The 15,055-nt window shown below is 43.4% G+C and overlaps 1 protein-coding gene across 6 annotated transcripts in view; it reads left to right on the plus strand.

Annotated features, from left to right (window-relative positions):
• The window catches only part of sdk (sidekick cell adhesion molecule), a 75,778-nt gene that overhangs the window by 42,430 nt on the left and 18,293 nt on the right, over positions 1-15,055 (plus strand). For 5 of the 6 annotated variants that reach the window (XR_015321716.1, XR_015321717.1, XR_015321718.1 and 2 more), the window contains exons 2-4: positions 177-362; positions 12,913-13,055; positions 13,381-13,535. Coding sequence is in view for 3 of the 6 variants with exons in the window: in XM_022790015.2 (XP_022645750.1) it covers positions 177-362; positions 12,913-13,055; positions 13,381-13,535 (484 nt within the window). In the remaining 3 variants the exon portion in view is untranslated. Of the gene's footprint in view, positions 1-176; positions 363-3,994; positions 4,198-12,912; positions 13,056-13,380; positions 13,536-15,055 lie in introns of those variants that run through there. The other variant, XM_086980797.1, reaches the window with a different exon arrangement.

Here is a 15,055-nt window from a genome sequence, read left to right on the forward strand (position 1 = left end):
TATATATATATGTATGTATGTGTACATCTGCAAGCTGAAGATAGGCAAATTGTAAAAATAAATAAATAATGGGCCAAAATTTGTTCACGTTCAAATACCAATCGATAATACACGGATATATTCTGATAGTGAACGTATTCTGTGTCTCGTGCTGCCGTTGCTGTTGCTGTTTTCAGACGATTCAGCTCCGCGAATTACACATGGACCGCTGTCAGGCGTCGTATCGAAAGGAGGACATGGAATTTTGACCTGTCGGACATCGGGAGTCCCTCCTGCGCAGGTGCGATGGCTAAAGAATGGCCAGTTTGTGTCGAATTTCAGCTATACATTTGCCTTTAAGATCACCGGCGCAACAGACCACGGTAAGTGTACACTACAAGCTCAGACCAAGAGAGACAGGCATAAAATATCATTAATTATATACACTACGTTCGATTGATAGGTGACGTAAATTGGCATGATGGGCAACCCAAGACAGTGTAGCACAACGAGGTTTTGGAACTGGGCTTCGCTGTAAGAGAGCTTAAACGAGACCATTTCGCTTTTATTTACTTTGCTTTATAATTTCCTTTTCGAACATGTTGAGCCAGTTACCGACTGTGAAATTTGCGTTGCAGCTTAGCTTAGAAATGGACTAGCGATGTCGGAATACAATTCGTGAGGGACTCGATCATGATGTGTTTCTGATATGGCACGACGATAATCAAAGTTGCTTAAGTTATCTCTGATGTGGCGTGCCCGAGTTGAAGTGATTCGGCGTTATCCATTACTTAAGCCAACATCACCCACATCCAAACGAAACTACACCATCAGTCACAGAGATGTCGAACGCTCGTCAGACATTTGCCAATGTAGAAACAAACTGTGCCAGTTGATAGGGTCGTCAGATGAGTGCTACAGTTAACATTATCAGATGAAACTAGATATGAACAGTTTTTTTTAGGGGATGTTCAGTATGAAAAACGATAGCTCTGGTTCAGACGTTGTCTATTTTGAGAGCAGTTGAACGAAATAATGATATTAAATAGACAAGATGAAGGTGAGGTAAAACCCGGAGATCCTCCCTGTTGGAAAAGGCCCGTCATGCTTTAGACCGAGTATCCCAGTACTTGGTCTACAGGACAACAGCAATTGATTTCAAAGCTGCGCTCGTCGATTTCTAGAATCAGAGTACATTAACTAAGATCCTAGTCTTTTTTCATACAGATATTCTTTACATTTATATCATTCCGTACGGATTTGCAGCGTACTCTTTGTTGCTAGAGCAGTACGATTTTACCTTGAAAGTCCCTGATGCTGGGGTCAAATATGCATTTGTTTTCAGAATGTCTTGACATGCGTTCCAGGACAAGCACAATACGCTATTTTCGTGAAGCCGGTATTCATCAAGAGAGGAAATTAGTTGTCGGGTAGCAGCTACTACAACGTATTTCTTCTGGGTGCTGTTAGGGGACATTTTGGCCATCTATGGGCGGTGTCCAGCTCACGTTGTTGTGTAACCCAGTATCACCGGCATCATTCTAATGATGTGAGTCGCTGCCACGACTGCATTTGTGCTGCCGCTCGTGTCTGCTGCTGGTGATATTCGACGAACCGCGTCACTCAGAGGCCCCGGACGCACAGCGCCCGGGCCAAAAGAGCAGAAGCACTGAAAAGACAGACGGAGAAAATCTATGAGTACATAAAAGCAAGGGGAATGCGATACTATTCATGATTCTATTTGCCATTTAAAGAAAATGACTCCGTCCTGCCGAGATACGCGTCCCTGCGGACAATGCAAGCAAGGGTCAGGTATCCATCCGGAATTGTCTGTAGAAGATGTGTAAATGCGTTGCCGGAGTTGGATCGGCCGCGAGCGCTTCTGCACTGCATGCAAACTGCTATCGGGCGAAGTCCAAGTCAGGGGCCAATGCTGCACACGCGGCTTACGATCACTGTTCTCGTAATGAACAGCGATGGAGCAAGCCGTCTTTCGCTGTCATGGCCGCATCCATCTGCAGTTATTGCCGTTTAAAGCTGATTCGGAAATTCTACAATGTAATCTTATACACGAATAGTAAATAATATGAAAGATGCGATAGAGGCCAATGTGTCATAAGCGACTGCAAAGATCTGGCAGTCCGTGCATGCCTGAATAACGTTTTACCTTAAACTTCACGGAGCCAGATTTTCTTCTTTTGCATGGCTACATCGAGAAATTCATAGAGCTAAAGTAGCAATTTCCCAACGCTTTCAGCAAAAGTGGATGAAAGCGTGCGCAAATAAGCGGTCGAATTCCCGTACCAACTCAGCTGCAAATAGTAAAACAGGTACCGTGATTCGAAACAGATTGTAAAAGTTCTCCACCGTTGCGGACGCAGCAACAACAATGACAATCAGCGTAGTCTCCTCGAAGCACGAGAGAAAGCGAGACGAGCGAATACTGACTGCAGATCTTGTCAACTGCTACTTAGTATGTCGCGCATGAACGACTACGTAATATTATAGTGTCTGAGGGCATAGAGAATCAACTTCACCGTTACTCGCACTTTAACTAGAGAGTCCAGAAAGGTCAGAACCGTAAAAACTTAAATTCAACGGACGGCTCGCGTCCGTATGCGCGTTCTTTGATTCGTCATCGCCATCTTCTTACCAATTTCCGTTCCTGCGCTGTTGTCGTCGTCTGTATGTGAGAACAGTCACGATTAGCACCCTGTGGCGCAATTGTGCACCTTCGGCACTGGAAATTGTCGCTACATTATCTTAAGGCACTGCTGGACCTTATTGCCTGTTCTCTTCTTGTTGTTGATATTGAAAAACATCTGGTCGTTCAGAGCAAAAAGGGGGTTTAAAAATTACACATAGTCTATTGTAATGCGGGTTCGTATACATTTTTCTGTGAACGCATCCGGAGGGACCGGAGTCGTTGATACTATCAATGCTGTTTATAAACATATAACACATATTGTATGATTTGGAAGCTCGATCAGCAGTAATTGTCAGGAACTCATTTTAGATGTTACAGACTAGTAACAGATTCGAAACTGGCTTATATCCATTACTATGTAATTTATGACTATGTAATATAATGATCGAATGTTCACTGTATCATATTTGTAGCACTCTGCACAGAAAAGCGTGTGGAGTTATAGATTTTTATTATAGAAATTTACTGCCGCCAAGTGACTCGATGCATTTATTTCGTGTACCTGCAGATAGTTCGAACATTTTATATAAAGTTCCAGCGAAACGAAGTCAAGCTGCTAATTCGCCTGCCGAACGTACCCAGAGCGAAAAGGCTAAAGCCTATGCAGGCGCGACATCACTGTTCCCTCATTGGACGCGAAGGAAAGCCATTCAGCAAATCAGCTCATATCACAGTGTATTATAAAGCTGTTTGTGCTTTGCTTCAACCCTCTTCGCTGTGAACCGAGCGCACGGCAAAGAATACGCTTCCCTGTAGACACCTCAAGAATTAGCAACTGTCTGTTCGCGGTGTCGTGTCAGGGTACAGAAACTTGTCCGTCCTCTAACATTCTTTGCCTTCTTCTGTACCCTGTCCTACGTTAACACAGGCCGACGTCAACTTCATATAGCCTGAACCAGCAAGCTTAACTAGTAGCTATCGTCGTCTTCTAACACTGATCACGGCAAGACGGTCGGCCAACAGGCCGCGCAGCGATATCCATTAACGAGCCAGTTACCGAGAAAGAAAACAAGGAAGAAGGGATTTTCTGTGAGGGGCACCGTATCGCCGTGGACGCTAAACAGCGCTGCTGCTTGTTTGCTGGTCTGCTGCTTGCTGTTGTTGTGGTCGTTGTTGTTGCTGCTGCTTGCTATTGTTTTTGTTATTGTTTTGAACCTGTCGTGCTCGAATCTAAGCTTCCTGTAGCAGCTAGCAGAAGCAAAACTGCGTCTTTCGATGTTATCGTTTACTGTCTGCTGGCCATCCTAGCAGCACCGTATCGTCATCATAGTGACGTAGAATTAACCAACAATGAAGTCAACTAATGTGCATTCCGACTGGCTAAATGCTGTTTTTAGTCACAATTACTCGTTTTCGCTCTTTCTGTAGCTCTGCGTGTTTTTCGTTTTCGCTCGTCGTCGTATTACTACCTCATGTTCCTGTTTTCGTTACTCTGGCGCTCCGGTAGCATCGACAAATCCTATCCGACGCTAAGCGAGAATGTTTAGCTCAGTGATTTCGAGCGATGACAGGTGCAGTAGCACAGGCTAAAACATTATTACATATTGGCTTGCTTTAGTAGTTGCTCACGGCCTTTTATTTAGTCTATCGTACTATATCTATGATTGTCTCTTAAACGCAAAATCTACCAATACACTAACGGTACACAAAAAACAGCAGAAGCAATAAGAGCATTAACGGCAGCGGCAGGACAACAAACGTCGACCTATGCGATTGACCTGGCGTATTTCGAGAATCCTCAGGTTGTTCCCTTACTACTATTAGCATTATGACCAATGTACAACGTACACATATGTCTAGGCATGCATCTCTGCTGTGCTATTGGCGGTGCCAGTGGCCATAATTGTCTGTAAGCATTGCACGAGTTCATGTTACCTAGGCCCAACCGGTGACAAGTGTGTGACGGAGAAGCGCGAAATACAAATTCACCTTTTGCTGCTAATTGCACCGGTTCAGCGGGTTGAATTGAGTTCCACTTAAGCTTTAATAGCTTGTGATAGCAGGCAGTGCACCGATGGCATGTTGTATATAATTATACGCTTGTACTATTATCTAATTCGGTGCAAGAGTGAATTGCTCTGTCGTTCGCCCTATTCGGGTTCTTCACGTGTATGGCACATGTTTCTTTCGTCAAGCAGTTTCCATGCCCTGGAAACTTCGTTGTCTGGCTGAGTCTTAAGGTAACTGGCACGGCGACCGGTGAAGGTAAGTATAAAGAAAGACAGAAATAATAGTTCAGCGAATGAAACGGTCTTGAGCAGAAGTTAGCAAGTAGGCTGAGAAAAACAGGGACGACCTGCGATATAGGGCGCCGCACAAGAGCCATACCATCAGACGAACGTATTTTGGTGCAGCAGAACGCGTCTCCGAATAGAAAGATCTCAACGTTGGTGTCCAACGGCAGGTCCACAAACGCCGTCACCAATGGCAGAACCGTCTTAACAGGGCAATCAACCAGAAGATGCCTGCATTCGTCGTTCTGATGCTACGGCCACGAAGAAGGCACAAAAAGACCAGTGCAGCATGGAGTCCCCTTTTCGAGCCTAATATCAAGGCTTGCGAGTCGAGAGGCTTCTGCAACATGGATGGCTTGATTCTCTGTGTTGGCTATTGCCACCACTAAGCCGATGCTAATCGAAAACGAAAAAAGGCGCTTGACAACAGCCACCGGTGAGAATAGAGTTGGCTGTCTGCCGGCCGGAATCCCCGTCTGCAGTCTTTCGGGGGTTAATGAACTAAACCTAGCAGTTGTTATGGAGCATGAACGCGACTTCTATGGATAGCAAGGTTCCTGGCAGAAGCTGCAGAGCCACCGCACCAGAATCAGTAGTAGCGGCGATTTCTCTCCGGCTTATCTAACGACAGACGAACCGAAAACCGTTGGTGATTGGCTTTGTGGCCCCTTCCCTTCTATACTGACAGTACATATAACTCTGGATAGGGCGAACTGTGGCGTCCTTGCCCCAGCCACGGCAAGCGACTGATTCATCCTACGGATAAAGGTGTTTCGGGAAAGAACAGATCAGGGCAGAAGACGCTGATAGTGGAAGCGACAAGAATTCGATAGACCGCTTACTTGCGGGATAGTCGCTGGCCACTTCTTCTATTCTGTTTTGTCTTCATCGATAACTTTTGTCGTTGTTTAGGATTTAGTTTTACTCGGGCGCTCGTTTTATCCCTCCCAACGACATACGAAATACACAGAATCTGTTGTTATGATTTCGGCAGCTTCGTTAGGGTTAGCTCGGGAACAGGATAAGTTGGTGGCCGTTATCGATCGGAACCGCGATGGTTACTCGACAAGACAGCACGGGAGTTCGAGACGGTCAGTAACAACTGCACCGTTGTTTCTCGCAAATGGTTAGTTGGGGCGATGAAACACACAACTAAAAGATCGTCTCTCCCAATGCATCCGTGCTTTTTACCGTCGACTACAACAACTGAAATGATAATGAGTTCTGAAGACAGGTGTCTGCGGCCTGGACCGATTGGCAATAGGCAATCCGCTTCGTCAATATGAACGTGGTCGTTGTTACCCTGTTGCTGTAACAATCTCCATTGTTAGGACACGTGGAAATAATGCATCCACACAATCATAGATGGCTACTGTTATTTATTCGTCTGTTATATATTCAAACGGTAAATGTATCGTAGAAAAGAGACCATTGCTTTAAAAACGAAAAGCTTGTCTAGAGACATAAACCTTCCCTAAACAGACGCCTAAAAACAAAAGGATATCGATGAAGCATAAGCCGCTCGAAAAGTATACTGGAGAATACCGGAGTTTCTAGTTGAACACCGCTGTAAAGTAATTGATTCTGTGACTTTCGAAACACACACAGGTTACAGGCTCGATCGATGTGCTACAACTTTCCCAATTAGGGTTAGACAATTAGCTAGTTATTAATTAAATAACACAATTCAGAATAAAATGATTATGGATGATGCCTAGTTTATCGTCGAGCTTGTCTACTTGCCAGTTCCGTCAAGAAGAAAATGTAATTCGTAAAATAATTTACGGAACTCTCCTTTGCTTCCGGAAACGCCTTCTAAGCCTGGCCGCGCCTGTAATGATACCGATCCTACACACTGATGATGACGCGTCAACGTCATGTGTACATATAATAGTACCACACCACGGAAAACGTAGATGTTTTTCTATTAGAAAAAAAATGTGTATTCTGAAAATCTATTATTACGATCATATCGTACCGCCTCTATCTTCCCCAGCTTGCCACAAGTTCATCGCTTAGAATACTTGACTCCAGAACACAGTCAGAGTCATTGTTAGAATCATTATGGTGAACGCCAGCGTAAAAGCGTTTTTTAATAACGAGTCGCTTTCGTCGCATAATTCAAGAATTTCTGCTTCCCCCTTCTTCGACCCCCTATAATTCAAGTTATGCCAAAGAGTTGAATCATGCCGTCGCGAACTCAACTAACGATATGCCTAGGGGTACGCGACGTCTATGGCTGTTTGTATAGCTCTTTCTCTTTTTGCCATACGAACGACCCATAGCCAGCCAGCCAGCCAGCAAACAGAATTTCGGTCTACAAAGTGACACATCCTGCCTCTGCGCATTATAAGCACGATAACTGAATAAAACAAAAATCTATTTACGACACAACAGCGAGCGTTGAGGACTGATCTAGATTATCGCGAATTCGATGTTATCTTCGTCTGTTTAAGAACAATCTTTCAGAGACAAGGTTTGCGACCCAGCCGAAGACTCTGGGTCGGTTGTAAATACAGAGTGGCCGTGACGTTTCGTAGATTTGACGCGTCGTCTGAGCTCAGTCAGTGAGTAATATTCTGTAGATACAAAACACCTTCAACGTTCGGCGGAGTAAAGGTCGTCTTTTTGATCTATAACTGTTAAACTTGCCAAAATTAGATGTTTATTCAAAAAAGCAATTCGACTGATTCAGCGAGTTGAGCTGAATGGAACTCAGCAGAAGTTTTATATGCAGTAATGGCAATGGTAACCTCTTGGAAACACCTTGTTACGTACAGTTCGAGCCTCTGTATCATCGTTGTGTTTTTGTGTTCGCTTTTATTAAACAAGTATGTTGAAGGTGCCAACCTGGATACGTTGGCACGTATGTGATGGTCAGATTTGGTATAAATTACAAACTTGGCAATTCGTTGGCACGAATTGCCAAGTTTGTAATTTATAAGAAACGAATTTTTCTGATGGTCTGAGCGGTGAACAGCTTGCTAAGTGATCCCTCTTAAGTTTTCTTGTAATGAGAAACTGCCATGAGAAAGGTCACTCAAAGTTGCCTGCGGTGACCGAATGATGTAGGCGTCAATTTTAAACGCCTCGAAATTGTCAGATTGATACCTTGTCTTGGTTGTAAAGGATCTTCCTAAAAGATCTGTCCAAATCGGATGGAAAACAAAACAAAGGACAGAATACCGATGCCGTTGTGAGTAGGACAATTTCGTACTGTAGTAGCTACAGACTAGGCTGGGTAGAGCATTGATCTGGTCCCATGTAAAATCCAGCCCTGACTCTCAAAATATTGAAATGTGACGAAGATTTGAAATAATTATATAGACACGTTTATTTAGTTTAAGCGAATAATATAGTTACCTGTAGTTAACATGTGTTCCTAGCACTCGTATAGTACCTGTCGCAGAACTGTAGTATAACAGGTAACGATAGGCATATAGCTTACACTAAGCTGAATTTTTCTCATGAATGAAGTTTTGAATGAAGTTGAATGAACACTGCACTGCCACTGAAACGATTGTAAAGTTACAACATTTCAAAGCACGAATGTTATCGCCAACATCGTACTTGCAAGGAGGTACTTCTTCCCCAGCAAAACCCTTTGTACATGCTTTCACTGCGCTCTGTTTTGTTGTACAAGACTGCTCCCAGTATCATGCGTGTAGCGTTACGGTAACAGATTATGGAACCGGCCCTAAGCAATTGTTTCGGTACTTCAACGTTCTAGACGATTTTTGAGCTGGCCAGTGGCTCTGATTTCTACTAAGAGTTTTCCTCCTCCCTATATCATTCCCCCACGCATTTACACATAGAATTGTTTCCAGATGCGCTTGTCTCGTGTCCCTTAATGGGCACAAAGTGCGAAAAGGTAAGCGAGGATCAGCCGTGCCTTGTCCATAATGGCTCCTGTGTTCTCGCCGGCCATGTCTATCTTTGGCACCCCAAATATGTTGGGCTACAACGGCTGCTATTCATACAGCGAGAAACAGGTAGGGGATCACTCGCGTCTGGGCAAGCGTATGACCCGCTGAACAATATTCAGCTGCTCATTTTTAGATCAGATACAATAGAATCGTGATAGAATATGTCGAAAATAAAAAAAAAAAAGAAAAACATGAGCGGTCTGTGCATTCGACTAGTCATCGTTGCTATTTGCCGAAGAAGATGTAAACGCGATGCAAATACGAATCTTCTTACATGATGTTTCCCCAAGCTAAAATTGATAGTGTCATGCGTATGCAAATGGGCATTATGTTTATATCTGTCTAGAGGTGCTATATGGCAGAAGGTTGCAGCGGCATGAGATAAGTATAAGAAGAAAAACAACTACGTTATTGCGATATTTTGCTGCAATGGTAGAATAAAAGTTGTTTTTTTTTTTACTTGTGAGCAAATATATAGTTGTTTATTTCTATTAAAATCACAGTGATAAATTATGATCCGTTAGCGCGTATGCTACATTGCTAAAAGTCGATTTCGCTCCGGATGCGCAATTGTCAATGTACCTTAAGCCAGTCGTACGCTATCGGCGATTTTTGAGCTAGTTACGCTAATCCTTGTACATAGCTTAAATTTACGCTGTAGGCTTAGTCCTGCCTGTAGGGTTGTATTAATTCATCCATGTAGGCATCATCTTCTGTGCTTTTTCGCTTTTCCGCCTACCCATATTCCAACGTACATTAGGCCATGATGGGTATTAGCATGCCCCATGACCGCACTGCCTATCCGTCTAACAATATCCTTAGGAAAAATTAGAAAATTCTCATACGGACAACAACGGAAGCGGTTAAATGCTGCGCCGTTCCGTCCCGACTACTCGAGCACATGCAGCGTCGATAATAGGATCAAAGCGTCTGAGGTGGACACCTGCCGCCGTTGTCCACTGAGTCGTCGAAGTTTGAGTCGTTACACGATAGGCCAGAGCACTGCGAGAAACACAAGCACACTCCGTCGAAAAAAAGGAAACCGTCTTGGCCTAACTACTGGGAACCCAATCGGTGAAGAAAAACAGGAAAATTGGGAGTGGAAACTAAAGTACGTTTAATAATGGCTTTGTGTACCGTTCATACTCGGTAGAAAAATGGAAAAGACATCAAGGGAAATAGACATGTCGGCTTGCATAGGCCTTCGTACACATAATTAGGTCGTCGCTACTGCCTGTCATCACCACCCTTGCACCTTCAGTAATTATTTACAACGAAATAGTGGCGCAATAGATTGCTAGTTAATGCATTGTGTTAAGCTTAGACAGTTACTAAGGCCAGCTCGACTGTTGGTTTATTAGGAAGTTATGGAAAGCGTAAAGTTTTCAGTGGCGTTAGATGCCAGTGTTTGTCGACTCGTAGGTTCCTATTTTCCGCTTTTTCTACTTGCTCTTCAAGTATCTGCCACGTCGAAATTTACAGTTTTGTCGGAAAGAATCCTAGCTGAAATCTTGTGCTTACTTATATAGCACGGAAAACTTCTGCAGTAGTGCCGACAATGCATGTACCTTCGAGAAACGCATTAGTATATCGTGTGCGAGTAACTTCAGAATCTTCGGCATATGGAAAAACGAAAAGAGCTGTGAAAAAGTTCCCTTTTATCAAGGATTGCCACCACAGCAACTGGAAATGGAGCACACGTATCACCACAATTATAAGTCTCAGATGATACCCGTCATAAATATTCAAGGCATAGCCCCTCGATACAAATAAATAACCACCACACGACTGACCCCGTAGAATATAAGACGCAAATGACTATGTTGGTAATATGCACTCAAATAAGCTGAATATCTGAGTGAAACAGATGTTTACTTTTCGTTGTTATTAACGTTTTGCCTTGGTTCGACAATGGCCCATATCTTTTTCCGCTCGATTCCGCTTGATGCGATTGATACGCCTATCGTCGACTGTCGATATACTGTACACAAACTGTATAGGTAGTACATAAGGTAGACTATGGGCCTTTTGCTAGCCGAAACCGTTGTGAAAAACGCAATGTTTACTACCGAAGAAGTTGTCCTAATACCGATAACACGATTTCACAAAGTTCTATGGCGAATAGCAGCTGCTCTAACCGCGGCCAGATCCTGGGAGTGGTCCACTGCAACGGCAGTGTACCACAATACCTACGGTGGTGTTGGGGTTTGTGACTTGCGGGCAGAGTGACTTCGACATGGAGTTCATGGCTAAAAATGCTTGCAAGTTATAAGTGTCAGTAAAATGGACAGTGAGAGATAATAACAAGCGTTCCGCATAACCGGCAGCGGTGCGAGTCTGTGTGTTCGTCGACAGCAGGGCTTTCTATTTGATGAGGTGAGGCTAGGTACTGCATAGAATCGAATCGAGAAAAAAGGATAGAAAAGCAAGTAGTACTAGAATCGCTGCTGCTGCTGTTGCCGCCGCCGCCACCACCGCATAGCTTTTTGCTGGTAGCTGTAATTACTTGTCCATTGTGAACTTGTGACATTTTTAGGTTAACCTTCCGGTAGAATAGTGCCAGTTGTTAGGACTGTGGTCGGTCTCGGTGTGTCGTGTACGGGATTAGGTTAAATAAGGCCGGCGGCAAAATAGTGAATGAGAAGAACGGAGCAGCGGAGAGTGAATGAACTCAGCGATACACAGCTAAACAAAGAAACATTACTTATCCTCTCGAGGTAGAAATGAACGAAAAGAAGAATTACTTCTGTTTGTGAAGTTCTCAGGTCGCATGCGGTTTTGGTAACACTAGACTTGTCACTAGTTGAATTAGGTAACATGGCTCAAAAATATAGGATTTGACCAAGGTAATAATGGAACAATATTGAACGATTGCCAAGACAAGTCGTAATGCCTGAGAGTCACTGATAAAACCCTCTGTCTCTAATGTATCATGTCATGCTTTGCCAACGCATAGGATCGTCGTCAACAATGAATAGCATCGTCACGGCGATGGACCTTCTTCTTGCGGTCGGAGCGGCCATATAGCTCTACCAACGCAACAATCGCGAGTTCACAAATAGTTTTCATTAGATCATAAATAAATATATGGCTAGCTGCGGCGACATAACAATCACAGGTCGTATGGATGGTCGTTTGCGAACACGATATCTATCGTTGGCGTTGCACCTTTTGCTGTTGCTAAAATTTTCCATTGGGTTAAATGTTACATATAAGCACAGATCTACAGACTGTGTGTCCTGTCTGGGTCGCTGTGCGTTTGTTCAAGTGCCAAGTCGAACTCGAACGCTAGTAACACTTTCTACTATTATCATCGCACACAAAAGATATACATAGCGTTTCTATTTATGTCTATGAAAGGCTATATGCTTTCACACTATGGCCATAACTGCAATGGGGCCTTCTTGATCGCTCGAATATAGTCTTTGCTTACGTTTTACCTTTACGTGCAGACACTCGCACGCAACGCGTTCCAATATAATCTCTGTAATTAGTAACGCAATTAACTTTCTTCTTGCCCATATTGGTCTCAGTTATTTGTCATTCCCCTGTCTTCAACTCATCGCATATAGATATTGTATGGTTCCGTTTAGATAACTAGCCTCGGTACTGCTTCCGACTGTTGACCCGATCTGCGCCCAAACCGGTGGTCGCGCTCGTTTCGTCTTGGCTCTTTTGTGAATGAAACGATTTGGAAACAGTGGTTGGAAGTTAAAAGTTCCCGACGTGGCCTGATTCGCCATGTTGGCCCTGGTGACCAAGCCACCAACGGAAACTATATGAATATAAGGAAATAGATGATTCCATGTGAAAATGATCTTTATTTCGAATGGTTAAATCCTGAAATAACGACGCAATTGAATTACTACGTAGAAGTATATATTTAAATATTGTCGTTTAGTTTATATTATACTAAATGGTGATGTTTTGGGTTAGCGGAATATGATGGCATGAGTCGTAGTCTAAAAATCACGCATATGGTTTTCAATCACCATTCGAAATTCGACGAACGTAATTTTCGTCTTTAATCATGGCATACTCCTGTATTAATGTGTATATATTGCAGATGAAGGCGAATATCGTTGCCTGGCGAAGAATTCAGTGGGTTCGGTGCTGTCCAAAGCGGCGAAGGTGTCTATAGCGAGCATAGAAACAAACGGTCCACTCACAAATCGGATGACGTTTACTTCACCCGAAGGCGATGTACAGGTTCGTGCAGCTCAAGCTGTTGCCGAAGTGCACGTTGCGCTCGCTATTTTTGAGGATTTATAAGCTTTATTTCAATACGCAGGTTCCGTAAGCTCAAGGCGTGTGGTACGCAATGATCCTCTTCTAATTTTAGCTCGCTTAGAACAGTGTTAATATGTCAAATCGTATTAACTGGGCTTAACGAGTGACTCAGAAAAAATTTAGCGAATGATACGTGGCGTTTTTTTTTTGTAACTGCCCAATAGAGCACGGCGTAACTTAAATTTGCTTAATTTCTTTTTTAAAGTTGCCTGCTTCTGTTGGATCATGTTGTGTCTAAATTTAGATCCTGTCAAAACCAGCCGTCCGTTCAGTTCCGCGAGCGATCGCCCAGTGGACGCGTGACAGGACCCCAATAGTCAGCGGAGACCACTATCACGTTTCTCAAGATCAACGGTTATTTATACTGGACGCGCAGCAGGAACTCCGCGGCGAGTACAGGTATGATTTAGCAAGCTACTTCATCCTATAGGGACTCCGAAGAATATAAAAGGACGCTTGCTATTGATTTTTATGAGTAAAAGAGTGTTAAAAATTATTCGGCTTTATAGAGTAAATTTTCCGTGGCTTTTTGGCCTAGAGAAGCCTTTAATCGTAGTGGAATCGCATATAATCACGATTAAATCATCACAAGCATAAAAAAGCACGTTTTTGTGCGGCCTAAAGAAATTAAGTAACGGGCTCTATTTTTGGGTCGCATATTATAACTTAGAGCGTACATCGGTTGAACTACAGCAGAAATATCGGCTAGATACTTTTAACCGTTTCCATGATTGGTTAATGAGTAGCGTGGTCACACTTGGTGGTCTACGGTCGAACGCACGTATAGACAAATAATTCGTTTGGCGCTGGGAGCCAGCTGTCTGCCAATAGAGACGCCGCCCTCTACTTAGCAATTATGCTGACCCGCTGCGTCTTTCAGTGGATAGTATTGATTGTTAATCGATATTACATATAGGTGTAGATATATGCAGTGTTACATTATCGAAAATTGTTCCATCTTTTCTGTGTACGCCTGAGGGCGTCTGTCGTATATACATGTTGCGTTTGAAAAACGCAGCCCGTAATAAACGAAAAGTGAGACATAATAGTCGTAGTTCTCGTTAGCTTTGTACATTGAGTGGCTCATATGATCTTCCTCAGCTAGGTTTACCATTTATAAGTACCTTTTTTAATATTGTTAGTGTGCTGCTTCGTGTCAACCCTCAATGAGACAAATATGCGAGGCTGTCTGAGTTAACTTTGGCCCTTCTTATTTGACTGGCAGCTTGTGCTCGCGACCTGCCACAAAAAATATTGCCTTTGTATGCATTCTCTTTGATGTGTCTACTTAGAAAGAAAACACTTCCGCAAGATCGAGGATTTTTCTTGGCAATAAAACAGTTTTTTTAACGTTGACATATACACTAGTAGAGATGAACTACTATGCGATTCTTGTCCAGAATGCTCATTAACCACTTGCTGAAAATTCTCTCACGAAGAGTAAATACGTACAGGTTCAGGTTGATCTATATAAACTGAGATATAGTATATGGAACATGTTCCGTAGTATATTTCAAAGGTGAGTAAGTGCAGGCCTATAGGTCGTGTATGCGTTATGAAAGCATCGCTATGCGTGCAGAACCCCTTTGTTGCCGCCGTCGTCGGTATCAGAAACTTATCGTGTTTTGTCGTGAGATAGGCTCTTCCAACAAGTCCATGGCAGCCGGACAGTCGGCGACATCGCTTGGTTCCAGTATGTTTTCCATCGTCATACCTCATTCATACATAAAGCAGACAAACATGTGTCCGATAGACAAATGCCGGGCGAGGCGCGGCATCTTATTGGGCATCGTGGCTATCCAATATATCTGGCAGCAGAGAGATATCGAACGAAATCGCTACCAAACGATTGAAAACATATCGTGACCACGAATGGCCAGAACGAAAGGACCACTGTCATCCAGACCGATCATGCGGCT

The sequence above is a fragment of the Varroa destructor genome, unplaced genomic scaffold, assembly GCF_002443255.2.
Source record: "Varroa destructor unplaced genomic scaffold, Vdes_3.0 BEIS01000002.1, whole genome shotgun sequence".
Taxonomy (NCBI): Eukaryota; Metazoa; Arthropoda; class Arachnida; order Mesostigmata; family Varroidae; genus Varroa; species Varroa destructor.